The 26,142-nt window shown below is 42.7% G+C and overlaps 2 protein-coding genes across 4 annotated transcripts in view; one reads left to right on the top strand and one right to left on the bottom strand.

Moving 5' to 3' along the window:
- The window catches only part of IARS2 (isoleucyl-tRNA synthetase 2, mitochondrial), a 47,296-nt gene extending 41,781 nt beyond the window's left edge, over positions 1-5,515 (bottom strand). Inside the window, exons 1-7 of the mRNA XM_063124085.1 lie at positions 5,279-5,515; positions 3,489-3,611; positions 2,306-2,462; positions 852-1,000; positions 716-765; positions 510-619; positions 326-416 (exon numbers count right to left, since the gene is read on the bottom strand). Coding sequence (XP_062980155.1) covers positions 326-416; positions 510-619; positions 716-765; positions 852-1,000; positions 2,306-2,462; positions 3,489-3,611; positions 5,279-5,485 — 887 coding nt within the window. The 5' untranslated portion in view covers positions 5,486-5,515. The remainder of the gene's footprint in view (positions 1-325; positions 417-509; positions 620-715; positions 766-851; positions 1,001-2,305; positions 2,463-3,488; positions 3,612-5,278) is intronic.
- A 1,536-nt stretch (positions 5,516-7,051) lies between these two features.
- On the top strand, positions 7,052-25,858 carry BPNT1 (3'(2'), 5'-bisphosphate nucleotidase 1). Of its 3 annotated transcripts, none has more exons than XM_063124081.1 (10): positions 7,052-7,132; positions 7,533-7,613; positions 10,428-10,552; positions 14,104-14,208; positions 16,409-16,516; positions 17,623-17,671; positions 18,822-18,913; positions 20,497-20,694; positions 22,879-22,984; positions 24,038-25,858. In XM_063124081.1, exons 3-10 carry the CDS (start codon positions 10,433-10,435, stop codon positions 24,184-24,186), a joined length of 927 nt encoding a protein of 308 aa, XP_062980151.1. In that variant the 5' UTR covers positions 7,052-7,132; positions 7,533-7,613; positions 10,428-10,432; the 3' UTR covers positions 24,187-25,858. The 3 variants fall into 3 exon arrangements, with proteins under 3 accessions (XP_062980151.1, XP_062980150.1, XP_062980152.1); XM_063124080.1 differs by having other exon boundaries at positions 7,508-7,613; XM_063124082.1 differs by lacking the exon at positions 7,533-7,613.
- Positions 25,859-26,142: the final 284 nt, after the last annotated feature.

The following is a 26,142-nucleotide window of genomic DNA, read 5'->3' as shown; positions in this document are numbered from 1 at the left end:
CACTGCTCTTCAAGATCCATTGGAGAAATCACAAGCAGATGGCCTTTTTTGGATCCAAAGCAGAACGTTATGCTTGTCATCAGAAATTAATGTTGCCAAATTTTTCATATTAGAGCTGCAATGCTGAACACACCTACTTGCAAGGAAGCCCTACTGGACACAACAGTATTTACTTCTGAGTAGAAATGCATAGGATTAGTTTGAGAACACAATAAGGCAGCACAAATGGCTAGTTCAGTCTTAATCCCTAGTATCAACATGATGGGTTGCATGGAATCAAGAACCTCATGTACCAGAGATAAATTAAAAGCAAATAAATACATACTCGGAATTTGGCATATAGCAGACAGCTTGATTAGATGGAATAGTCCACGGTTGTGTTGTCCAGATAATTAAACTCACAGCAGGTAATCCACCTACAGATAAATACATATATTTAATAAGCATTCTTTTTAGTACATTAGAAATACATTACCAAAAATGGAATTAATAACATGCAGAATATATACTTGTCACAGAAGCCAGTTTGGGCGGTGGTTTCAACAAGGGGAATCTGATATACGCCGAGCGACTAACGTGCTGCTGATTGTATTCAAGTTCAGCTTCAGCCAAGGCTGTACTGGATGAAGAGTAGGCATGAATTAAGTATGTTATCAAAAAGGTAACATACATCTCAAACTATAAACCAAAGACAAAAAATATGATTGCTACTTACTTTGTTGAAGGAGACCAGAACACTGGCTTATAGTCCTGAAAAATATAGCCCTAGAAGAGAAACAGCAGAATCAAGCAATCAAAACTGGTTAGTTTTCTGTATAGTGTATGTTTTACCTTACCAAATGGCAACCTACCTTATCGTGCATTTGGTGAAAGATACTCAGTTGTTTTGCTTCATACTTCCTGTCAAAGGTGTGGTAGCAGTTATCCCAATCTGCCATTATGCCCCAACGGATAAAGGCTGATTTCTGTTTTTCAATCACCTTTTCTGCAAATTCTTTGGCTGAAGAAAGAAAAGAAGCATCATCAGACGAGCATTTTATCACATACTCATTTCTGGCCACTCACAGATTTTCGCAGGTCCTTTTCACCAGCCCCTCCTGCTTGTTCTTCTGACACACACAAAAAGACCCAGAAAATCCGATTCTTTTGGCTGTGATGCAACTTGCCGCCATTTCCTGCTGTGTGCAGAAGAAGCTGTGCAATAAAAGTGCCCCCTGAATGGGCCACGTGGTCTTTGCTTGCTTTCTCTTTCTTCCCTGTGTGAAGAAAGAGAAAGCTGTTCATCCCTATTGTGGGACAGAAGCAAGAGGCAAAACGACGGTAGGGAAACGCGACTCCCCCCGCTCCACGTCTGATGACGTTCAAGGTGTTGCCGATAACAATTTCCCTAATTTTAGGGCAGCCCTACTTTTCTCCCCTCAGCTGAAGCTGGAAAAAACATAAAAACTACAGATCTGCTCACAGATCATGTTTTCAACTTTCAAAGTCTTTTACAATGTCCTAGAATTAGAAGAAGTTTTTACAGTTCACAGGAATAGCTCATTCTGTTCAAGTGAACACCTAGGCTTCAAAATTCACCTAGTAAATACTAATGAATGGAGGGAATGAAATCCAAGGTTTGTTATTAAAAAGGATTTGTTTGGCCCTGTACTCTCAATCCTCTTTTCGATCAAGGCAACTCCATACTTTCATTTTCATTACATGTTATATATTAATACACACACACACACACAGTACTTACAAGTGAGTATGGGAGAGAGCAGTCCTGGGCAAATGTCTCAGGGAAGATAGGATGGCTCAGATCCAAGCTGTGACCCCACCCCTTTGCAGCCAGCATGGAGAGAACTGCGCTGCCTGCCTCTCCACAGCAGCCAGCGTAAAAATCTACCTTGGAGAGGTGAAAAGGGGGTGTTCTGGTAGCGGGGAGGTAAGGAGACGGGAGAGGCCAGGATACAATTTATCCTGAGCCTCTTCCAATCTCCTCCCCTTTCCCCTCCAAAGCGCCCTTGCTAGACGGGCTGAACTATTGCTAGACGGGACAAAACTATTGCCTTTGCAACTTTGTTCCCACTAATTTCCGCCAATCTGCAGTTGGTCGGTCTTTGTTTGCCTTATTTACATCTATGTAGGCCTCAACATTTGGGAGTTTAGGACATCTTTGAAGTGACACACCTCTAATCTCAGATGTTGCCTTCCATTTACTTGAGATTCTGCTGTCCTCATGAACAAGACTGTGTCACAGATGATCACTAACATCGTAATTGCACAGCTACATCACAAATGGAGTTTGCAAGAGGAAATATACCTTTCTGTCTTATTTCCATCGGTGAAAGATTTTTAGTTTCTTCGCTTTCTGATAATGCTCTCAATTCAATGGGTAATCCATGGCAATCCCAGCCAGGAACATAGTGCACTATGTAACCTTTCATTACATGAAATCGATTTGTGATGTCTTTCAAAATCTGAAGAGGGAGCAGAAAAAAATGAGGAGACACACATTATGTTTCCAGCTCACACTGTAAATTTAAAAGAGTCCTGCAATATTTATTCTAGATTACAGCAGTTTATGCCGTATGGAAACTATTCTTTCTTTATCTCCTTTCTAATAGCATGCTACTAGGGCCGCTTGAGCAAAATCACACAGACAAAGAAAATAAGTTTCAACATTTCTATACTTGTTTTTTACTGTTTGATCCTGCTCCAATTCTGACCAAAGTTATAGACTCACAGAGACTAGATACACTACTAAACTCTGACTTGTATCAAATGGCATTTAGATAAGACACAATTCAATGTTAACAAATAACTGAAGACAAAAGGACATTTGCCACTGCTCTCAATTTAATATTACACTTTATGTGAGTACAGTGGTATGGGCTGCACGTACACCAGGACTGGCAGAAGGTCTCCATTGGATCCCGCCCTCTGAGTTCCTGGGTTACAACCAGTGCCACATGACCAGGCTTCTACATGCACAGCAAGACTTTTCTCTTGGTCACTTCCTCCCTGTAGCTCTGCTTTGGAGGGTTGAGGGGCCCTCAAGAGCAGATTTGAGGGACATGTAGGGTTCTTTGGGAAGAGAGAAAATCCATTCCTCCAGTGTTTTCTGTTTCGCTAGCAGATGGTCAGCATTAGATAGAACCCTCTGTCAATATGGTGCATATGCTTCCATAAGGAGGGAATCCTATAGATGCAAGTTGGGTAGTCCAAAAGACCCATGAGAACATGTCAGATTTCTGTCAGGAGGGGCAAACTATATTGAAGTAGCTTATGTCTCTACAATATCAGAAACTGGCATAATATCTGTTTCTGTCATTGTTCCATGTGACATATAAAATATAATACTGAAAGATTTTGTAGACTTCATTGTGAGCATTGAGCTGGGGGTTGGACTTGACAGCCTTATAGGCCCCTTCCAACTCTACTATTCTATGAGCTGAGAGCACGGTGCCGTGAAGCCAAAGCAAATTTAGGACAGTAATACTCACTTTATTCAAAGCATGACCAACGTGTGGGTCGCCATTGGCATATGGTGGTCCATCATGAAGGCAAAATTCTTGCTTTGTTTTCCTTTGTCTTTGCCATGAATACAGTTCTGAAAAGCCACATTTCTAAAGAAACATATCATTAAATGCTTGCAGCTATAGCACAAAAATGCCAGATTTATTCTACACTGTTAAAAATAGGCAGTTGAAACATGTCACAGTAAAGTCAACAATCTAAGATAAAATGTTCAAGTTGGTAGGTATTACACTGCTTTCAAATATCAAATGTAAAGTTAGATCCACAGAAGAACAAGCAGATCTCCACTCACAGAGTGAAAATTTCCTAGCTCCTCTCCGTCTGAGGGTTGATGTACCCACTGGAATGGGTGTGATATGGCTGCAGTGCAACAGGGAAATTGGAAGAATTTAGCAGTGCTGCTATGCACAAACAGCTTTGATTTCCAGTTGTGCAAAACTTCTCTAGAGCCAAGCCATGATATTTAACATCTACTCTTATATGTTAACTTAATTGATTTTTTGTAATCACATTCCTGCTACCACACACCAAAAAACCAAGTAACGTTTAAGACACGTCTACACTACACAAGCTTGCATCAGTTTCATACGAGGTAATCACTAGTTCCCCTATGGAGCTATACTTTGGTAAGGGTGTTTTGAATTCAGCTAAGAGCTCCTGAGCTCCTTTCATGAAATTAGATTTCCTTTCAAACCAGTTTGAGATTGAGGTATAGGTATTCATTTACCATTGATACAGTGCCAGGGGGTAAGGGGGGGGAGAGAATATCAAACAGCTCCACATAGGGTGCAATCCAATGCATATTTAGACAGAAAAGTCCTACAACTTCCAAAATGCAAGCAGTTTCTGTCTAAACATGCATAGGATTGTGTCCTAAGAGTGCAACCATCTCTGTGTTATATACATTAATCCCTGGGGTGTTGACAGTGAATGCAGAATTTTGACATGTCTCAAGCTTGATCTTACAAATCTCATTTCAATAAGGATCAAACTAGAGATGAAACCAGTTGCATGAAGGCAATGTTTTGTGGTATGTAAACAACAGTTAGAGGGATTCATGAACATCCTCAGGACTGTGGTTGCTGATTATAATGGCTATATATCCATTCCAGTAACAGTATACTTCTCTCATTATCAGTTGTTAGGAGCACACAAACAGAAGGGTGCTGTTGTTGCACTCATGTCCTGCTTGTGGTCTTGTTATGGGCATCTAACTGATCACTGTGGGAACAGAATACTGCCCTAGACAGGCCTTTGGTAGGGTGACCATATGAAATGGAGGACAGGGTCCCTGTATCCTTAACAGTTGTATAGAAAAGGGAACTTCAGCAGATGTCATTTGTATGCATGCAACACCTGGTGAAATTTCCTCTTCATCACAACAGTTAAAGCTGCAGGAGTTATACTAAAGCGACCAGATACAAAAGAGGGCAGGGCTCCTGCAGCTTTAACTGTTGTGATGAATTGGGAATTTCACCAGGTGCTGCATGCATAGAAATGACACCTGCTGAAATGTCCTTTTCTATGCAACTGTTAAAGATACAGGAGCCCCATCCTCCTTTCCATATGGTCACCGTACCTTTGGTCTGATCCAGCACAACTCTTCTGATGTTTTTACATTCTTAAAATAAAACGTGAACGTTGGTTGCATTGACGCAATTGCATTCACTTGCACGCAATTCCCCTCCTGCCACCCACTCTCCCTCCCCGCTGCAGGCCAGATATTCGCACGGCCGCCGTTCCCTCTTTCTTCTACCTGCTGTATCTCCAATTCAGTTTCGGGTTGCAACCGGCCCGGCAACTGGACGGGGAAATCGCTTCGGGGCAACAAAACCGTGTCACGGTATCTCGAATCCGGGCTCGCCTTTTGGCCCCGATTCGGCCCCGCGGACGCCGCCCAGCGTGCCCCACACCAGGCCCGCTGGGGAAACCTGAGCAACGGAGGCGCCCGCAGCGCCCACATCTTCCACACTCGGTCCACGGGTATTTCCGGGATGCGCTACGGCGAGCAGCAAGGGCTTGACGGGGTCCGAGAAGGGACACCCCACCCCCACTTGAACGTTTTTCACGTCGCTTTTGGTGTCCCGTTTTTATTCTCGAGCGCCCCCTAGAGCTCAGTCCTCCTGCTTGCGGCAGCCTGAGAACCGCCTATTCGTGGATAAAAACAAATCAAACTACACTTCAGGAGCTTGAAGGCGCGATCCTCCGCATGTTTAGGCAGGGGGAAAAGCCTACAAATCCCAGCATTCATGCGCATAGGATTGAACCTTAAAAGCTCCAAACGCTGGCTTTTGAGTCAGGCCTTGGAGATGTTTCAAATCCTACACATGTTTACTCAGAAGTGGGTCCCAGGGCACAATGGAGATCCTTTGAAGTGGAGAGAGGGTCACAACTAAAAAAAAAACCGCATGCAGAACAACTGACAGCTTTTGAACCAGCGGTGGGCAACCTGAAGCTGTGCAGAGGTTATTGGAGTGGTGGGAGATGACGGGCGTTGCAGTCCACGAACATCTGGAAGGCCACATGCTCCCCAAGTTTAAAGAGAGCAGAGGATCATAGGGAAAACCCGCTACGACGTGCCTGGTCCTTGCGTATCCATTCCTCGCCATATGTATTATACTGCCGTGCCGAATACTCCGAAAGTTGCACAAAATCATGATGCATTTTAAAGACTGATGTATTATAACTGGGATATGCCTGTATACTGTATATGTTTACTTGGAACTCATTTCAATGACGGAATTAGAGCTTTTCTACCAGAATGTCATTCATTTATCAATGCACATTAGTGCACTTGCATGCACACGTGTGCATGAGCACATTTACTCGAATCCCGCGCAAAAGTAAAAACAACCCAAAAAGTAACCCCAGTCTGGAACGTTGTTTTTGTTTTGTGGAGGTTTTGTGGCTCACTGCATAATTCCCATTCAGGTGAATTTGGTTGATTTGACTTACTGTGAAGTTGCCCTTCTGGGCCATTTTCCAGAAAATGAACTATCCAAACTCGGTTTCTGTGGACATTTTGTGGCTTATTGCATGCATTTTTTATTAATTAATTTATTTATTTATTACATTTTTATACCGCCCAATAGCCGAAGCTCTCTGGGCGGTTCACAAAAATTAAAACCATCATAAAACAACCAACAAGTTAAAAATACAAATGCATCCCATGAAGTTATGTCTGGTTGATTTGGCTCATTTGGAAGTGGCCGTTCCGAGCCATTTTCTAAGAATATGGACTATTTCCCAGAACACGTGAATGTAGTTTCTGTAAAAAAATTGTGACTTATTGTATCAGTCCCATGTAGTCATGTATGAGTGGTGAATTTGGTTGATTTGGCTCATTTGGAAGTGACCGTTTCGGCCCGCAGTATAAGAACACGGTCAAGCTACGCATGCAGGGAATAAATTTTTGCCTAGTCCAATGGAGCAGACCTGGAAATGTAGCGATCGCTCTGTGAAACATGGACTTTAGGACCCAGTAGGTGCTGGTAGGCGAGGCCGCGGGGGAATAGGATTGGTAGAGGAAGTCAGGGGAGGACTGGGCTAGTGTGTTAGCAGTGGAGCTGTAGTTATCAGCGTTTTTGGAGAGCTGCTGTTGCAGACAGAGGTATGCTGTTTTCATATTTCCTTCGGCCCCGTTAGGTTGCTTCATAGATCGCCATATCTGTGTCTGCGTTTGGTAGCTTTAGAGATCCTTACGGGTGTCGGGAGGGAGATGGGGTAGGAGCAACATCCCCCCACCCCGCCGTGGAAATTTCTACGATTGGGGGAACAGACATCCGACATTAAAAGGAGAAGAAAGGCTGCATAGTTTGCTCGGCTCTCCGGATCAAGCTTTCCTAGTCAAGATCGCGTTATATTAATTTGAACGCATTGATATGGAACAACCACTGTCACAGTTATTCTTGTAACTTAAAAGCTCCAAACCACACGAAACATATGCATTGAGTGAAGTAAAAACAGATCTTTCCCCATTTTCTAGCCACCCTACTTGTATATCCTTACAGGTGGCTAAGGCTGTAATCCTGTTCAGCGTTCACTCTCACCTTGGAGTAATCACCACTGAACTGATTGAGATTTACTCCTGGGTAAGCATGCATTGGTTTACACTGTAAACTGTGGGTAAGGGGTGATTAACAATGCAGTTGTGTTCATGCCACACTTACTCCCAGATGAGTGTGCAAAGGACTGCTTTCTGTTAAAGTTACCCGATTTTGAATATTTTATCTACCTGCTTTACTGTTCTGTAGACATAGTCAGGATGGCAGCTCAATAGTAAAGGAGTAGAATTTCGACTGTTTCAATGTATAATTTTGGCTGCCCAAGAAATCCTACAAAACTACCAGATGGTAATTGATCCCATGTTAAGATGGCAATATTAGTCATAAACAAAGGCTTATCTTCCATTTACTACATCTCAAAACATGGCTATATATGTTTAGGACCACATGTGGGATGTAGAGTAGAGACATTGAGTAGACTTATTGAAATGAATGAGTCTTAAATTACGCTATAACCCAATGTGCCCAGAACAGCACTTCTGTCATGTTTAAGGTGCAATCCTGTGCAGGTTTAGACAGAGGCAAGATCTACACTACTGCTTTATAACGGTTTATAATGGTTTTGACAACTGGGGGGGATCTACACTACTGCTTTAAAGCGCTTTATAACAGTTTTGACAACTGTTGGGGCCCAGGACACACTGCATATTTTTATTCACTCAGTATTTTAACACTTAATTTTAACTTAAATTTAAATTTTACTGTTTTAACTCTGTATTTTAATCTTATAATCAACTTTGCTGTGTGGTTTTATTCTGGTTGCGCTTTTTATACTGTATTTCATAATTGTGTTTTTAAGCTGTTGGATGTTTTTTGTGGTTTTAATTTTGTGAACCGCCCAGAGAGCTTTGGCTATTGGGCGGTATAAAAATGTAATAAATAAATAAATAAATAAATAAAATATACAGGTTTCAAAACGTTTCAAAGTGCTTTAAAAGTGTAGATCCCCTTCTGTTTAGACCCAGAAAACATTCCATATACCATTTTCAAAACGTTTTTAAAGCATTATATCCTGTTTGTTGTAGATCTGGCCTAGAGAAAAGGCGTACAACTCCCAGTGTGCCCTAGCATGGCTGGCTGGGGCATGCTGGGAGTTGCAGGTCTTTTTTTTTTCTTGTGTAAACTTGCATAGGATTGTTCCCTTAATTTATTTTCAGGGTTACCTCTCATTGCTCCAGGAGAATATTGCAATCCTGTGCACAAGTATCTGGGAGTAGGCCTCATTAAACATAGTAGGGGTTAGTCTTGAGGAAACAGGTATAGGACCACACTGTGTTTCCTATACATAGCAGTGACTCGGGTGGGGTGGGGTGTGTGAAATGCCTGCTAGACACACAAGCCTTTTCTGGTCCCTTACAGGCCCATGGGATTCTGTCTTTCTCTAAATAGTTGATCTTTTCTTTCTTTAACCTATACATAAGCTAGGGAAGTATGCACTATCATTTTTGGATTATTATTTTTTTAACAGAGGAAGAGAGGCAAAATATATTTTGAACAGACTTAGTGAACGTATAATAGGTTTAAAAGAATTCAGTTGTCATATGAATTGAAGAGGAAGTACCTTGTTAAAAGAAGAAAAGGTAGTTGCATAACTGGATCAAAGGTAATGAATACCGGTGAGAACAAGGAAAAAGCAAACAACAGGAACCCATGGGGACGTCCCTGTACAAAATAATAAAGCTAGTTTAAAAGTTGCAAGCTCTTGGCTTTTTCTCCTCTGATCAAATTGAAATGTTCTGTGGTGTTGAAATTTTCCCTTCAACTTTTCACAGCGATGGCATGACTTCAGAGTACTATGAAGGCTTTATTTTAACCTTACATGAGCATTTTCATCATTTATTAACCTTGTCAAATGTATACAAATTTGGGAGTTTGAACTTTGCTGTATCTAATAAAAGTTAGGTTTCTTAAGTCTCTGGCCACAAAAACGGATCACGGGCTGCTATGCATATCAATGGTAGGCAACATGTTTTGGCCTACAATTCCCATCAACCCCCAATGTTGGCTATGCTGGGAGTTGTAGGCCAAAATATCTGGAGGGCCACAAGTTGCCCACTCCTGAGGTACCAATTGAGTGTAGCTTGGCTACTGCTGGCCTCCAAGCAGTCTCACAGGAACAGATAAAACTCTTATCTATGTTCGCTTTACGCCCTGAGGTAACGGCAAACTCTCTTTACTTTATGCCCTGAGGTAAAGGCAAACTATGAGAGATAAATTTACATCTTCAGGTATGTCTCCGGAAAGAGTTGTGTAGTCCAATCCTGTGCATACTTGCTTGCTCTGCTGAGGAGCCTCAGTTGCCAAGGGAAACGAAATGCATGTGATGAACTGGGCTGTAGTCTGTGAAATCGTATGCCATGATAGATTTGTTAGTCTTTAAGGCTGGGTTGTTCAACCTCAGAGAAGCTCTTGGGCCTATATTATAGTGGTGAGAGGGCCAAAGGGAGTGTATACCTGGATATTGTAGCTTAAAGCTCTTACTGCCAGTAAGTACGCCTTAGGAGAGGACTTTCAACCTTTTAGAAGGGCGGGGGAGGACTGCACAAAAGCTGCAGTTTGACTTCAGAAGTATTTTTATGGTTCTTTTGAAAAGTTGCCTGCTCCAGACTTAATGGATCCCCAGTCTTTATTTTTTCCACTGAAAAAAAATTTTTTTTTGCACCTTGGATAGCTCCTTTAGAGTTCTGACTGAAACCCAGATTGGATTCACTGCCACACTGACATCAGAGCCACCAGCCTCCACTGCTGAATGTTATTATGCCTCTCTTGTCACATGTCTTCATTTCAGGAGAAGATCATGCAAGGTTCTCCCTCTCACCCACCCATTTTTTTCTTGTACAGCAAACATGGCTTCCAGCTCAAGTGTACTGTTGCGTCTTGTGGCCTCTGCATATTCCATCGCTAATAAAGCGGGAACGATTGTCAGGAAAGTGATGGCTGGAGGAGATCTGGGTATAGTAGAGAAGGTAACTTGTCAGCACAATCCTAGGCATGTCTACTCGGAAGTAAGTCCCATTTAGTTCAATGGGAATTGCTCCTAGGTAAGTGTGTATAGCAAGGGTGGAAAACACACAGCCTGTGGCCCCCATTGCCCCTCGCTTCACATTTTTCAAGAAAAATGCCACCAACGTTCAGTGGAAAACCACTACGGAGGCTTAGAATGGACAAATTTAGCATGTTTTCATGGTCAATTTGTCCAATCTAAGCCACTATAGAATGCCACTGAATTTTGTTGGCAAACTGCTACTGCCCTCTCCTTTTCGTGGTTGTGGCAGGCATGTGGCTTGTGGTAGGTCCAGTGGGGGAAGGAAATTGGCCCCTGGACTGCCCAAACTTACCCACTCCTTGTGGATAGGATTGCAGCCTGTGCTTAATCAGTGCCAGTACAATGTGCAGCACAGTTCTGTGCATGTTTTCCTGGAAGCAGGCCTCACTGTGTTTAGTTTTATTTATTTTCTAGTATGTGGGTTTAGGATTTCAGCTTCAATTATCTTGGGCCAGACCCATTGATGGAAAAGCACATACCCCTTGCTTGAACAATGAAATCTTTCCTGAAATAATATCCCCCATGTCTGTGAGGCTGTATGTCCGCTTTCACCTCCTAAATCATTTTGCTGGCATGGAAGAGAAAAACTCTTATCGTCTCTTGCTTTCCTAGCTTGCATTCTAGACTGTTAAAAACAGATTGACTTAGCAGGATACAGCCTGTTTAACCGGCTAGATCGGGGGTGGGCAGAAAGATCTCTGGGTGATTTGCAAGGGTTTTCGTCTTTCTGTTGTTTAACAATCACAAGTAAAAATATGTATTTAAAAGAAATAAATCTCCGCCATGGCTAGTCTGGTGCTATTTGCATATCTCTCAGCTTCAAGGATCCTTTCCTGTGAAATGGGAGTACTGATTTGTCTGTAGTGACTCCGATGTAGATTTATACATTTATATTTAGGTTAATCTCATGGGGTGTGGTAGGTTATTGGCTCCAGCCCATAAGCCACTATTTTCACCTGGTTTCAACTGGTGGACCTTCTGATTTTACTAACAAAAATAGGTTCTAGTAAAAACCAAAAAACAAAACCGTAGATCCTGAAAGAGGGCAATCCTATGCATGTTTAGACAGAAAAAGTCCTACAATTCCCAGCATGGCCTAACCAGCCATGCTGATAGTTGTAGGACTTTTTTCCTGTCTAAACATGCATAGGATTGTGCTCTAAGTCTGAGGTCTGCCTATCTCTAATCTACATGATGACATAGGCAATCAAAAACTCCTAGAGTCAAAATATTCTCCTTTTCCAGTCCATGCCACCAAACAGATTTGCATTGTGATGTTCTTGGCCCTTTTATTGTTTTGTGTCCACTAGCCTTCTCCAGCCTGGTGCCTTCCACATATGTTGAACTACAACTCCCATCATTGCCCATGTGGGCTAGGGGATGATGGACACTGCAATCAAAATACATCTGGAGGGCACGGGGCTAAGGAAAGGGGGGCCCCCATGATGTGGCTGCCTTTCTAAGCTTTAAACTGTTTGTGTAAAGCAGAACCCATGCCAGTGGAAAAAAGGTATATTGGTATGTTTCAAATTTGTCCCAAATATTTTTTATTACATTTTGATTCCTCATTTCTTCTAAGCAGCTCTAGGCAGTAGGTGTGGCTCTCCCTCACCCCTGACCATTTTATCTTCATAACACATAACATCTGTGTTGTGAAGATAAAATGGTCAGAGGTTAAGCTAGGGGCGTTACTAGACGAGGCTCTAGCGCGCGTTACCTTCCGCAGTCACGTCGAGGCTTCCAGATGACGTTCACGAGGATCCGCCGTTATCCCGCGGTGAAGCCTCTTTCTCCCGACTTTAAAAAAGTGAGTTTTAGGGCGCCTTTTCCTGCTGTCCCGCGGTAATTCGGAGTACGTGTGGGAGGATGTGAGGTCACTGCGGTCCGCACTGGGCAGGAAAAGGCGTGCTAAGGGGGAGTGGTCAGCGGCTTCGGTCAAGCCGCCTCCGCCATTTGCGCGCAGTCCGCCAGCTGGGGCAGCGCGGCGGAGCGGCTTTTTTTTTTTATTTCCCCAGTGACAGTTTGCGCAGGACCGGAGGACCGGAAAAGTGGCTGGTGACTCCTTGCGGTGGGCAGCTACCGTGGCCGCATAATGGCGGTGCTGTACGCTGCCTGTTAGTGTGGGTACCAGGCTGGCAGAGGGCAGAGCTGTTTGTGGGCTGCTGCCATGGCTACGGCCAGATGTGGGTTGGCTCCTTGGGATGGGGCACAGGGCACAGAGGCGGTCATCGCCGCCGACACCTCAGAGGCATGATGGGAGATGTAGGCACAGAGTGGCCATGCAGACGATTGACCTCGGGTCATATGACACCCGCCACGACCCCCATCAGGAAGTGAGCGCATCAATGTTGACCCTCAACAGCACCAGCAGCACTTCGGCTGGCACTGGCACTGCCGCCGCTGCCGCCGCCAGGGCCGGCGGTGGCATCGCTGACGGCTGCGCAAGTTTGCGGTCTTTCGGACGTGCGCAAACCGTGCAGCGAGCGAAAAAAAAAGCCGCGGCAATCAGGCCGGTGTGGCTGCGCAACCGTTCTCGCGGCGGCAGCAGCACAACCGGCGCAAACTTCCGCCACAAATCGAAGGCAGGTGTGGAGCATGAGGCGTCACGGCTGAACGGGAAAAGCCGCTTTCACCGCTCCTCAACGACGGAACACCCGGTACGTCTAGCAACGCCCTAGGAGATAGTGACTAGCCCTAGGTCACCCAGTGAGCTTCATGGCTTAGTGAGGTCCTAGTCCAACACCCAGCCTTCTCCAACCTGGAACCCTCCAGAGATTTGGCACTTCAACTTTCATCAACCCCAGTCAGCATGGCCAATAGTCAAGAATGCTGGGATTGTAGTCCAAAACATCTTGAGGGCACCAAGATGGGGATGGCTGCTGTGGCCACTACGCCACATTGACTCTTAAACATGGCTAAGCTTCAGGATCTTGTTTAAAGACTTCTCTTCCACTTTCAACAACTCTTGCCTTTATCATATTCAAAAGTTGGTACCAAAAAACATGATCAGTACAGGTTGGTGGATAAAGGGAACCTGTTGTTCAGGGGTCCAAAAATTAGTAATGTATTTCTCAGATGAACACTAGGCTGTAGCAATATACCTGGAAACGTTTACTGGATACCTGCAAGTGAGATGACACATGCCAGTATCCAACCTTATCCTTATCATTCAAGGAAGGCACCACTGGAAAACGGTAAGCTTATCTTGCCCTCTTGCCATAGATGGCAGCAGCCTTCCCCAGACTGGTGCCTGCCATATGTGTTGGACTACAACCCCTAGCATCCCCAGCCAGATGCTGGGAGTTAGCCCAACACATCTGGAGAACACCAAGTTGGGGAAAGCTGGACAACCAGAAAAGTCTTTTCATGGATACTAATATCTTTCCACTGGGAACAGGAAGGAAGAGGGCATTTCTTCTGGGTCCGTTTCATAGCTCTGACTGTCGACTGATTGATTTTCCTTCCAAATAGTGCGGAGCTAATGACCTGCAGACCAAAGCTGACCGCCTGGTCCAGATGAGCATTTGCTCTTCCTTGGCACGGAAGTTTCCGAAGTTGACCATCATAGGGGAAGAGGTGAGAACTCTAAACTGAAGCAGTGTGCCCTCGGTGCTTCCTTGGTTTGATAGGCTATCTTTTCGTACTTGCTCATCTTTGATCCCCCACCCACCCTCGGGAGATTTATACTCTTTGTCAATAGGTGGGCAACTTGTAGCCTTCTGGATGTTGTTGGACTGCAACTCCCATAATCCCTCTCCATTGGCTTTGCTGGTGGACAACTTGTGACCCTCTTAATATTCTTGGGAGTTGTAGTCCAAGAATATCAAGAGGGTCACAAGTTGTCCACCCCCACTCCATACCTGCACACTGTTCCTTCTCCTTATGACCCATGATAATGTAGAATTATGCAATAAGCTATATCAGTTGCATTTGTAGAGTGCTCTTAAGGAACAGCCTCTTATTTAAGTGCATTTACCAAGCCCCTTCCCATCACCCTGCAAACACATTGCCAACTTATAATAAAGATACTAGTACAGACACTATGGATTGTATCTGAACAGTACAGCTTGATATCAGGCATAGTGTTGTCTCAGGAGTAAGTCCCACTAGCTGTCATGGAATTTATTTCTTAATGGGCCTGTTCAGACAACACGCTAAGCCATGGTTATGCTGCTAACCCTTTTGCAGCAAATGATTAGTGAGTGTGTTTAAACCATGGTTATGTAGCCACCATGGTTAGGAATGGTTCACATGACACGCAAAGCCATAATGTTTACCTCACCTTTGCTTAGTGTGTCGTCTGAAGAGGGTCACGGTGTCTCAAGTGGAGGCCCTGCTCTGGTGTGGTTGGTCCATATGTGGGCCAGAGTACTCTTCTTTGTAGCACCCAGTCCAGTGGTGGAGTAGTAAATTTTGAAGTGACATCATGACGATCCCTATAGCCTTGTCCGCAAAGAGAGTTCAAAAACAGAGGCAGTGTTAATCCATCTCCTTCTCTGTGTATTATATATGACTTCTGTAAAGCCAATGGGTCTTAATTGCCCATTCAAGACCAAGGTCTGATCTACACCTTGTGTCAAATCATTACGATCTCATCATGGTAACCGTATATCCCTCTTGCACGTTTATACCTCGTAGGACACAAAGACATTTGTTGTGGTATTTTGGATAATGTGGAATGAAAAGCAGGAAATAACGCACTGAATGTGTCATGTGTCAGTTTACTTCCATACCGTTATAAAACAGTAATGTAGATCTAGCCCAAGGTACCTCAAAAGATAGTGCATTTCAACAGAGATTGGTTACAATATATTGCTGTTTGGAAAATCCATTTTTCTCCAGCTACTGTCAGGGTTGTAGCTAATCTCAGAGGGATCAGGGAAGACTGAGACGGGTAGCAGATGATGTCATTGTCCCTGCTAATCAAAATGTCACTGTGCTTCAGCCCTATGAGCCATGGTTCCATTACATCACTGACCCAGGATATGGAACTCTCTAATCTGGGACAACAGATAAAGACTACACTGTTTTACACGAACATACCTGCAATTTTTTGCCCCCTTCCTTTTATAGGAGCCTCTATTATGCTCTTTTGTACTTGTTTGTGGCTTTTTATATACACTTTTAATTTAGAGGACTTTTTGTTATTTTGCGGGGGGGGGGGTCTATTTGTTAGCTACCTTGTGTGAAAGAAAGTGCAGGATACAAACAGTTAAATATGTGTGTTAAGGATCATAGGCTTAGTTTCACTGTATTTTCAGTTGTAGCAGTGGAGACACCTTGAGAGTTACAGATTGGGTTAAAACAGCCTAGTAAATAAATCCACAGAAATTCATGTAAGATAAAGCTACTATTAGTCCTGGTGACTATATGCTACCTCCAGTATCAGCGGCAGTATGTCTATGTGTACCGGTTGCTGTGGAATGTGGGTGGGAGGGTGATGTTGCACTTATGTCCTGTTTGTGGGTTTCCCATGGACAGCTGGTTGGCCACTGTGAGAACAGAATGCTGGACTAGGTGGACCTTGGTCTGATCCAGCATGGCTCTTATGTTAAGTTACAAGCCAAAAGAAAAAAAGGGGGGGGGAGATCTAGCTCACCTGCTCCCACATACTTCTGGAGCACTGAAAGCAAGAAAAAATAGCCCTAACTGTTATCGACTTTGCAATTGTTTCCCTTCTGGTCACCTAGAGACTATTTTTATTCACCTCTGATGAACAGGCTAGTGCCTATTTATATGAATAGCTTTAGCTGTGCATATCCATTCTTCTTATCAGGATCTTCCCTCTGAAGAAGTAAATGAAGACTTACTTGAGGATGGCCAATGTGAGGAGATACTAAAGAAAGCCTGTCCAAAGCAGTATACTGCCATCAAAGAGGAAGAGGTGCTCAAAATGATTAATTATTGTTTTTTCCCCAGGTTTGGCAAGTCCATGCTGTCATTTTCATGTTGGAAATGCCCTAGAGCACTGTTGTGCAATTCTTGGCTCTCCAGATGTGTTGGTCTACAACTCCCATCATCCCTAACCAGAATAGCCAATGGTGAGGCATCATGGGAGTTGTAGGCCAAAAACTCTGGAAGGCTAGAAGATGGTTGCCCCTGTCCTAGAGCACACATGTTCACTCTCTTTTTGGCTTTCTGCTGCACCCGCCATGGGTGCCCACATGCTTGCCTTCACCACTGAGTCTCACAACTGCGTCACTCTGATTGTGCTGGGGAAGGCAGTGCATGAGGAGAGTATTTTTGGCCACTGCTTCTCCAGCATAATAGCACTCCCAACAGTTTGGTCTGTTGGAAGCACCGACTGGTGATGAGGTGGGAGGCATAAAGTGACTGCAGTGCACAAGAAAGTTAGGTTTAAACCTCACTGTTCCTCTGCGCTGAGATAGGAGGGAAGCGTGTCTGTCTGGTGCTCCTTAAGGTTGTGTAGCTTACATTATTTAGAACAGGTGTGGGGAACCGTATGGAAGGCGAAGGCGAAGTGGAGCAAAGCCGAGCTCTCTCGCCTCTTCTGAGGGGGCGGGGCTTTGAGGGGGGCAAGGGGCCTTGCCTGTGGCCAGACGGGTTGGCCAAATTTGGCCCACAGGCCAGAGGTTCCCCATCCCTTATTTGTAAAGTTAACTCTTTCATTTATTTTTTATGCTACTGGCCTGTTGTCTTCCTCATCACCCTTACTAATCTTAGAAAAAATGTCTTTGGGTGCATTTGACAGAAAAATGTCCTGTAACTCCCAGTATTCCCTGGGAGTTGTAGGCCTTTTTCCTGTCTAAACATGCATAGGATTATGCCTTGAATTTGGAACCTAGAGTTTGACTTGCAAGCTTTTGAAAACTCAAGGACCTTTCTTCTGTTTGCCAGTCTGTGTTGAGCTGTCCCAGCTGGGCACCTTCCACAGCCTTTTCTTTTTTTTTATGCTAGCAGTGTGTACAAATCCAGCCATCAAGCATCTTCTCTTGAAACTCTTCATGTGGTTTTTGTTTCCTTTCAAAGCTCGTGGTATGGGTTGACCCATTGGATGGAACCAAAGAATACACTGAAGGTTTGCTCTTTTAAATATATATATATATTTAAAGGTGTCTCTGTTTTAACGAACACAATGCCAAAGCCTTCTGGGGTAGTCAAGTTTAATTGATGTGTGACGTTCACCCATGACAATTGGGCATGGAGAGGTCATGGTCACCTGAAAACTTTGTAGCAGATTGGGCTTGGTAGTACAATAGAAATGGTGACTCATTCATTCTTTGTTAATTGTCTAGCAGTGTGTGTGCCACTAAAGCAGAGGGTCACTTGGATAGTTTTCTGTGCTGGAAGCCATTTGTATAAAGCAGAACCCATTCAGGGAGCAGGGAGAAACAGAGGGGATGTTTAACCCTGCATAGGGTGGCGAACTTAGATAGGCCGTCATTTTTCTTCCTCTCTCATAACACTAGTACCTGGGGTCATCCAATGAAGCTGATTGGTGGGGGATTTAGAACAGCTAAAAATAACTATTTCTTCACACAGTGCATAGTTAAACTATGGAATTCACTATCACAAGATGTAGCGCTGACCACAGATTTGGATGGCTTTAAAAGGGGGTTGGATAAATTCATGGAGGAGAAGGCTATCAGTGCCTACTAGTCCTGATGGCTATATGCTAGCTCCAGTATCACAGGCACTATGCCTATGTACACCAGTTTCTGGGGAACATGGGTGGGAGGGTGCTATTGCACTCATGTCTTCCTTGTGGGTTTCCCTTTGATACCTGGCTGGCCACTGTGTGAACACAGTGCTGGACTAGATGGACCTTTGGTCTGCTCCAGCATGGCTCTTCCTATGTTCTCTCTGGGGGCACAGTGGTCTGAATTGGGCCCGTGTGTGCTTACATTAGAGTAAATCAAAAGCTAACCCTGAGCTACATGCTATGTGATTAGCGTGATGTATAGGTGGCTCTAAGCGACCTCAAATAGATATCTAAACACTGAGTTGATCTGTAACACAAGCAGAATCCTAGAAGTCTGTACATGTGGATTGTGTGCTATCTTCCATATTTATTTATTTATTTATTTTATTACATTTTTATACCGCCCAATAGCCGAAGCTCTCTGGGCGGTTCACAAAAATTAAAACCATCATAAAACAACCAAAAACCATAATAAAACCATAATAGCCCTCCACTTCCTGCTACAACTGTTTATTACCTTTTTCAGGACTTCTTGATCACGTAACAGTTCTTATTGGAATTGCTTATGAAGGAAAAGCTATAGCAGGAGTCATTAACCAGCCCTATTATAACTATGAGGTAGGAAATGCCTTCCTTGATTCGCTGAAAAGTATGTAATAATTCTTCACCTAGTTTGGGCACTTATTTTCTTTTGCCTATATGCATACCCTTCTTCTAGGTAGCTGAATCCACAGGACTAGGCAACTTGTTTGGAGGAAAGGGGCCAACTCACTTCATTCTAAATCCCCTAGTCAACTGCCCACAACCAATGCTGATCCCTAAAACTTCAGTAGAGTCATAGGAGATATGGGCATGCTTAGCTTTGAGCACCAGGTACAATAATCCTTCAAAACGCTCATGAAGCTGGAAAACGGGAGCTTTGGGTAATATATATATATAATGCAGAAATTCTTAAGTTGTTTTAACATAACATGTTGCATTATTGTTCTGCTGGGATGGGGCTTGAAGGCAGAAAGATTTTCTGGATGGCTTGCAGAGACACCCCCATGTTAATTATAGGGATGTACCTGCTGCCCTTTACTAGTCTAGTGGCCAAAACAGACCTTACTTTTAAATTCATATCTAGCAGCTATGTCTCTTCCACCCCCGTTTTTACTCTACAGTAGGCACAGGGCACTAGGATTGGCACCTATAGTGTGGGTTGTTTGTCTTGGCATGGCTTTTAAGATCTAGATCAGCACTCCCTGCACCTACTCTAGAGTAATTTAAAAAAAGACATAGCTGCTAGTTACAAATTTAAGGTAATGGCTATTTTGGCCCTAGTTTCTAAAAGTTGGGGATATGACTTATTTACATTGCAAGAACAAACAGTGTTGGTTCCGTCCTTCTTGATGGAAATATGCACTTGGAGTGCAAGTGATTGAGCAATAACGCTCAATGAGCAGCAAGAGGAAAGTTTGAAATGTTTGGGAAAGCCAATAAGGATTTCACGTAGCAAAGAGAAAGGTTTGGCCTAGGCTGCAGTCCTGTAGTGAACTCAGTGGGGCCGAGTAGACATGTATAAGATTGCACTGGTTTAGAGCCTTTGGTGGGATTATGTTCTTCTCAGGGGATTTATACAAAAGGTAATATTCTGAGGCCCTATGCCCATATTTTGCCATATGGGGAAGGTGCATCTCATCCAGGAGCAACTGGGAAATCAGAACAGAGAATCCTGAATTCATTTTCTTCCTAAGTTATAAAATGCAATCTCAAGGTGGCCCAAGTCATTTTGTTTTCTGAGATGAACTACAATATGGTAACCCTTTCCATGTACAAAAGCCAACTGGACTGGCAGATGGAAGTGTCTTTTACTCTGAAGATAGGACAGTATTGTTCATTGCATCTGAGGGCAGCAGCTAGCTTAGGGGGTGCATGGCAGGCTGAATAGCACATAGGTCTCTCCTCCAACACCTGGCTGCTACCTCCTCACATCTGCGACCTGAGTCGACTGCTTCCCCCTGCCTCATGGTAGGACTGGCCCTGTACAATCCTGTCTGTTGATGGAACTCTCACTTCAGCAAAAGAAAAGCAGAGAAAATGACAATGATACTGTTAAATAAGTTTTATTTTCTTTGAACAATATAATTTAAGCTGTCATCCCTGTTGCTCTTTCGTTCTTTCTTTCTACCATTTCTGGAATGTTCATACCTTTTCTGCAGGCAGGTTCAGATGCAGTCCTAGGCAGGACAATCTGGGGAGTCCTGGGTTTGGGTGCCTTTGGATTTCAGCTGAAAGAGATGCCAGCTGGGAAACATATCATCACCACCACACGGTCACACAGCAGCAAACTGGTGAATGACTGCATTAGTGCCATGAACCCTGATAGTGTGGTGAGAGTTGGCGGTGCAGGGAATAAGGTATGGAGATCATCTTATTTTAATTTTGGAAATGATTGATCTTTATGATGAGGACATCTTTACCAGGAGATGAACATAGGGATTAAACCACATGTTGCCTCTCCTCCCATTACACGGTGGGGCATGCAAGGGCTAGAAAAGCTTAGTGAGCTCTTTTAACTTCTATTTATTATTTATTTATTTATTGCATTTTTATATCGCCCAATAGCCGAAGCTCCCTGGGTGGTTCACAAAAATTAAAACCATTCAAAGTATAAAACAAACAGTATAAAAACAGGATATAAAATACAATATAAAAGCACAACCAGGATAAAATCAGCAGCAGTGCAGAAATATAAATTTAAAATACAAATTTAAAACAGCAAAGTTAAAATTAAATTTATAGACTGTTAAAATGCTGAGAGAATAAAAAGGTCTTCACCTGTTGTCTGAAAGAATATAGTGTAGGTGCCAGGTGAACCTCCTTAGGGAGTTCATTCCACAGCTGGAGTGCCACAGCAGAGAAGGCCCTCCTCCTGGTAGCCACCTGCCTTACTTCCTAATGGAACTTTGGGACATGGCAAACTTTGGTGGAGCAGAGGTAATTTAGAGCAGCCGTCTCCACTCTGGTGCCCTCAAGATGTTTTGGACTACAACTAAATAATCATATTATGCCAGCACTGGCCCCCGGTCTATTTTTGGGCCTGATTCAATGTACTGGCATTAATATTCAAGGCCATAAATGGCTTGGGGCCACGTCCTGAAGGATCACATACACCTAGGGTGACCATATGAAAAGGAGGACAGGGCTCCTGTATCTTTAATAGTTGCATAGAAAATGAAATTTCAGCAGGTGTCATTCGTATGCATGTTGCACCTGGTGAAATTTCCTCTTCATCACAACAGTTAAAGCTGCAGGAGCTATACTGCAGCTATACTGTGACCAGATTTAAAAGAGGGCAGGGCACCTGCAGCTTTAACTGTTGTGATGAAGAGGAAATTTCCCCAGGTTCTCCATATATAGATTGTAAGCCTGAGGGCAGGGACTGTCTTTTTTCCTAAGTGTAAGCCGCTCCGAGAGCCTTTTTTGGCTGAGGAGCGGGGTATAAGTATGGTAAATAAATAAATAAATAAATATATATACAATTGACACCTGCTGAAATTCCCTTTTCTGTGCAACTGTTAAAGATACAGGAGCCCTGTCCTCCTTTTCATATGGTCACCCTAGTAATACACCTGCCTAGACCCTAAGATTATCTTTAGTGATCCTTCTCTGGGAGCCTCCACCAAAGGATGATAGGTGGGTGGCTATCAGGAAGAGGGCCTTTTCTGTGGTGAGCTACCCAGAGAGGCTCACCTGGCACCTACAGTGTGCTCTTTTCGGCATCTGGTGAAGACCTTTTTATTTTCCCAGGAATATTAGTTTTACAGTTTCTGTATTAACTCTGGTATTGTATTTTAAATCTTTGCACTGCTGGTAGTTCTCTTTCGTTATTATTTTTCGTTTTATACTGCAGTTTTAAACTTTTGAACTTTTATGTTGTGTTATTGTGGTGTATTTTATGTTTTTAATCATTGTGAACCGCCCAGTGAGCTTCAACCATTTGGCAGTATAGAGATGTGATAGATAGATAGATAGATAGATAGATAGATAGATAGATAGATATCCCAGGCTTCTTGGCCTTTGGCCATGCAGGTTGGATCTTCTGGGAATTGTGATTTCAAACCATCTAGAGGGTACCAGGTTGGGGAAGGCTGCTTTAGAGAGTGACCTTGGAAATGGACTGATACTGTCCCTAATGATGCTTGTTAGGGACCTTTGAAAATGGGAGGTGTGGAAGCAGGGTCCATAAAACAACCCCCCTTTGATTCAGTTATAGGGTCCTGGCTGCAACCCAAACAATGCAGCTTTGCTTCCGTAGGCAAGCAAATCCCACCCATTGGGAATTCCCTGTTTTTCCCCTGTCTTCTTGAATCTCATATCTCCTATAAAATGGTCAACATGTAAAAATGACAAATGGAAGTTGTGTACAAGTTTGTTGCTACACACATATCGGAGAAGTAAAAAGAAAAGAAAAGCAGAAAGTATATATTAGTGACTCATAACTGTTCATTGTATAGCCCCGTCATTGTAAAGGTTGTAATGATTGATTTTAAAGACATTTCATGTATGCCTATATCATGACTGTGAATTTTTTGTATCAGATCATTCAACTTATAGAAGGCAAGGCTTCTGCTTATGTATTTGCCAGCCCTGGGTGCAAGAAATGGGATACCTGTGCGCCAGAGGCTATTTTGCATGCAGTAGGAGGTGAGTTAACTGCTCTATTACAGGAATAGACATAATGAGATTTACAAATGCTGCTCTGCTTATGGGACTGCCCTTAGGTTGCGCTTGGTGATAACTAAGGAAATATTTTTTCATGTATGAACTGTTTTTGAATGCAACCCTCTAGGTATTCATGTATATCTACAGCTTACATTTACTTGTTATTTTCCAACTCGTTATTTTCTGTTAGTTTCCTTTTTAATAGGTTGCTTGCCTAAAACTTCCCATTTTAGATTATTATTATTACTATTATTTATTGTTTATTATTTATTATTATTTATTTCATTTATATACCATCCCATAGCCGAAGCTAGATTTTAAAATTATCATTTCATGGTTGGTGTTTGTGTCAAGAAAGTGTAGGCAGCTCCTCAATTTTTTACTGTTCTAATTCTGTATTTTAATCTTATATCAATTTCTGCTGCGTGGTTTTATCCTGGTTGTGCTTTTTATACTGTATTTTGCATATGTGGTTTTTGACTATTAGTTGTTTTATGATGGTTTTAATTTCTGTGAACCGCCCAGAGAGCTTCGGCTGTTGGGCGGTATAAAAATGTAATAAAATAAATAAATAAATAAATTTCAGGTAAAAAATAAATAAGCAAGCATGAAGGCAAAACCTGCGCTACATGCTATTACAAACATTTCAATGCTTCTAAGAATTGCTTGAAATGTTTGGTCAAACCAGTTGCATACCCAGCTGAATCTGAATGCTCTAGTTAGTCCAATATTGCATTGCTGGAAAAAACAAAGGGCCAGACCTAAGTGTTACCTTCTTTTTCATGGCCTGTTGTTGAGTCTTCTTGATATCAGTCTGTCTTGACACAGAACTAATGTGTGTTTTTCCCTATTGTGCTAAAATGGGTTATATTGTGGGCGAATTAAAATATTGATCCTCAAGATTTGAAAAGGGAGAGGTCAGTTCCTTGAACTATTTTTTTTCCTTTTGTAGAAATACGGCTGCTATGTCTAAATGTATAAAGGTTAATACCTTGTTTTTCGTTTTTCTCTCCCCCACACCTCCCCACCCCCCAGGCAAGCTCACTGATATCCATGGGAATTTCTTTCATTATAACAAAGAGGTCAAGCATATGAATTCAGGAGGTGTCCTTGCTGCCTTGAAAAACCATGACTATTATGCCAGTCGAGTTCCTGAGACAGTCAAGCAAGCCCTTGTGCCATAAAATACAAAGGACGGTGCTTTCCACTTCATTGGGAAAGTGTTGGAGATAGTGTATTATTCTTATCTGAAATTGGTAACTGTTTATGGAATTGGATGAAAGTGTCATTCTGTCACAGTGCTTAGGCTGCAATACTGTACACAATTTCCTGGGACTAAGTCCCATTGAACTCAGGAGGAGACATGCACAGAATTGCACTGTTAGTGGGTTTTGGGTTTTTTAAACAAATTATATGCAGTAGTTTACTGGTTCAGGTGAGAATGTGGTTTTCAGTTGGAATAGTAGGTTAATGTCTTTAAATAGCTTAGATCTCAAAGTTGTCCTGTCCCATTAATATGTGTAGTGTTTGTATTCCATATCATTCCTAAACTAAAATATTGTCCAGTCCTATTTCCTCCTGTGGAAGGGCACAAAAACTGTAATTGAACCTCTCTTCCTTTAAATGGTGCAAAATGAGTAACCTTTGCCATAGGTCCCCTTTAGATGGGAATGATGAAGGGAGCATAATGTGATGACCAGGGAGTGCAGTTGTGCTGCTTCCTCCACCTTTCATAAGTAGATATCTGGGGGCTGGACCAGTAGCGTACCTGTCATGTGAGGAGCCGTGCTCTTCACAGGATGCTCTCTTTGGATGATTCGCACATGAAGGAATCTACAGATCCCGTTCAGCTTTTCTGCACTGAAAACACACAGTAGTGCTGTTTGAATGTTATTGGGGATGAGCTAGAGAGAGCAGGCACTCTGCCTGCAGCGTGTCTGCTTCTTCTGCTTTCACTCAACAACCCAGACTGCTGTTCATCCATGACAACCCATTGTTTATTTAAACTGATAGGTTATGTGTGAACCAGGTCACTATGACTTGGGTTGGTTAAATATAATTGAGAATAAAATTATAAATCCCAGTTCTTATTTTTGTCAACTTTCTATACATGCAAGGATGTTTGATTAGGTTGGTTGATTAAGGGTTTATGCAGCCTTGCCTGACCTGGTGTCCTCCAGATATGTTGGAGTTCAACTCCTATCAGCCCCAATCAGCATGGAGATGCTGGGAACTGTAGTCCAAAGCATTTGGAGGGCACCAAGCTGGAGGAGGCTGATTTACAGCTTGTTCTCTGGGCCTGGTAATATTTATTCCTGAACCAGGAATGAAAGATGAGTTCTTCTACTCCCCCTTTCCCTTTTATTTCCACCTCACTCATGCATTCAGCTTGAAAGGATACTTCCCTGTTTGTTAAACCACAATTTTCTATTTGAATCAGGAAATTAATGTCTGGATTTGGAAACTGAATCTGATCCTGGATGACATCCTGGTTTTTTAGGGAGCCCTTAGCTTAAATCATAGTTTCCTGGTTCACAATTCATGGGAAAGTGTTGTTTAACATAACAGGCAGTCTTGTCTCAAACTGAGCATTTAAGAGGTAGAGGGAAAGGGAGGGAACACTCAAACTATCTTTGTTCTTTCTCTATCAGACCACATCTGGATCAGGCCACTATTTGCCCTAACCTTGCCAGACTCTGTTTATGGTTACCACAGTAGGTTTCTTTGCAGGATGTATAGCTATGGAACACTTTCCTATATGAATGTTGATTGCTTCTTTTATATAGTAGTATTGAAATTATGTGGATCTCCCTTTGTTTCAAAAAAAAAAATCTCTTATAATAAAAACAAGCCAAACAAAGTAAAAATCGTTTTCATTTGTGTGCGCTCTAAGGCACTTTTGGATTATATTTAATTTCTGTTCAGAATAGGATCCTTATGCATTTTTAAAAGAACTCATTTCAGAAAATGTTACGTTATTATCCTCAGCATCAGAACATTTTTATTTAATGGATTCCAGAATGGTGTACAAAAAAATGAACAGAATTTATCGTGCTAATATGAATACAATATAATACAATAAAACAACAATAATGATTAGAACAAGCAACAGGCAGGTAAAAGTATTTTTAAAACCACAA

Source organism: Elgaria multicarinata, chromosome 4 (assembly GCF_023053635.1).
Source record: "Elgaria multicarinata webbii isolate HBS135686 ecotype San Diego chromosome 4, rElgMul1.1.pri, whole genome shotgun sequence".
NCBI lineage: Eukaryota > Metazoa > Chordata > Lepidosauria > Squamata > Anguidae > Elgaria > Elgaria multicarinata.
This window is presented reverse-complemented; position numbering and strand designations above follow the sequence as displayed.

What these genes read in the sequence shown, in the direction of transcription:
- BPNT1 (XM_063124082.1), top strand. Translation starts at nt 10,433, where the DNA reads ATGGCTTCCAGCTCAAGTGTACTGTTGCGTCTTGTGGCCTCTGCATAT. An exon ending in CTGCCATCAAAGAGGAAGAG is followed by an intron (nt 16,517 to 17,622) that starts GTGCTCAAAATG and finishes TTCCTTTCAAAG; the next exon opens with CTCGTGGTATGGGTTGACCC. An exon ending in TATTTTGCATGCAGTAGGAG is followed by an intron (nt 22,985 to 24,037) that starts GTGAGTTAACTG and finishes CCCACCCCCCAG; the next exon opens with GCAAGCTCACTGATATCCAT.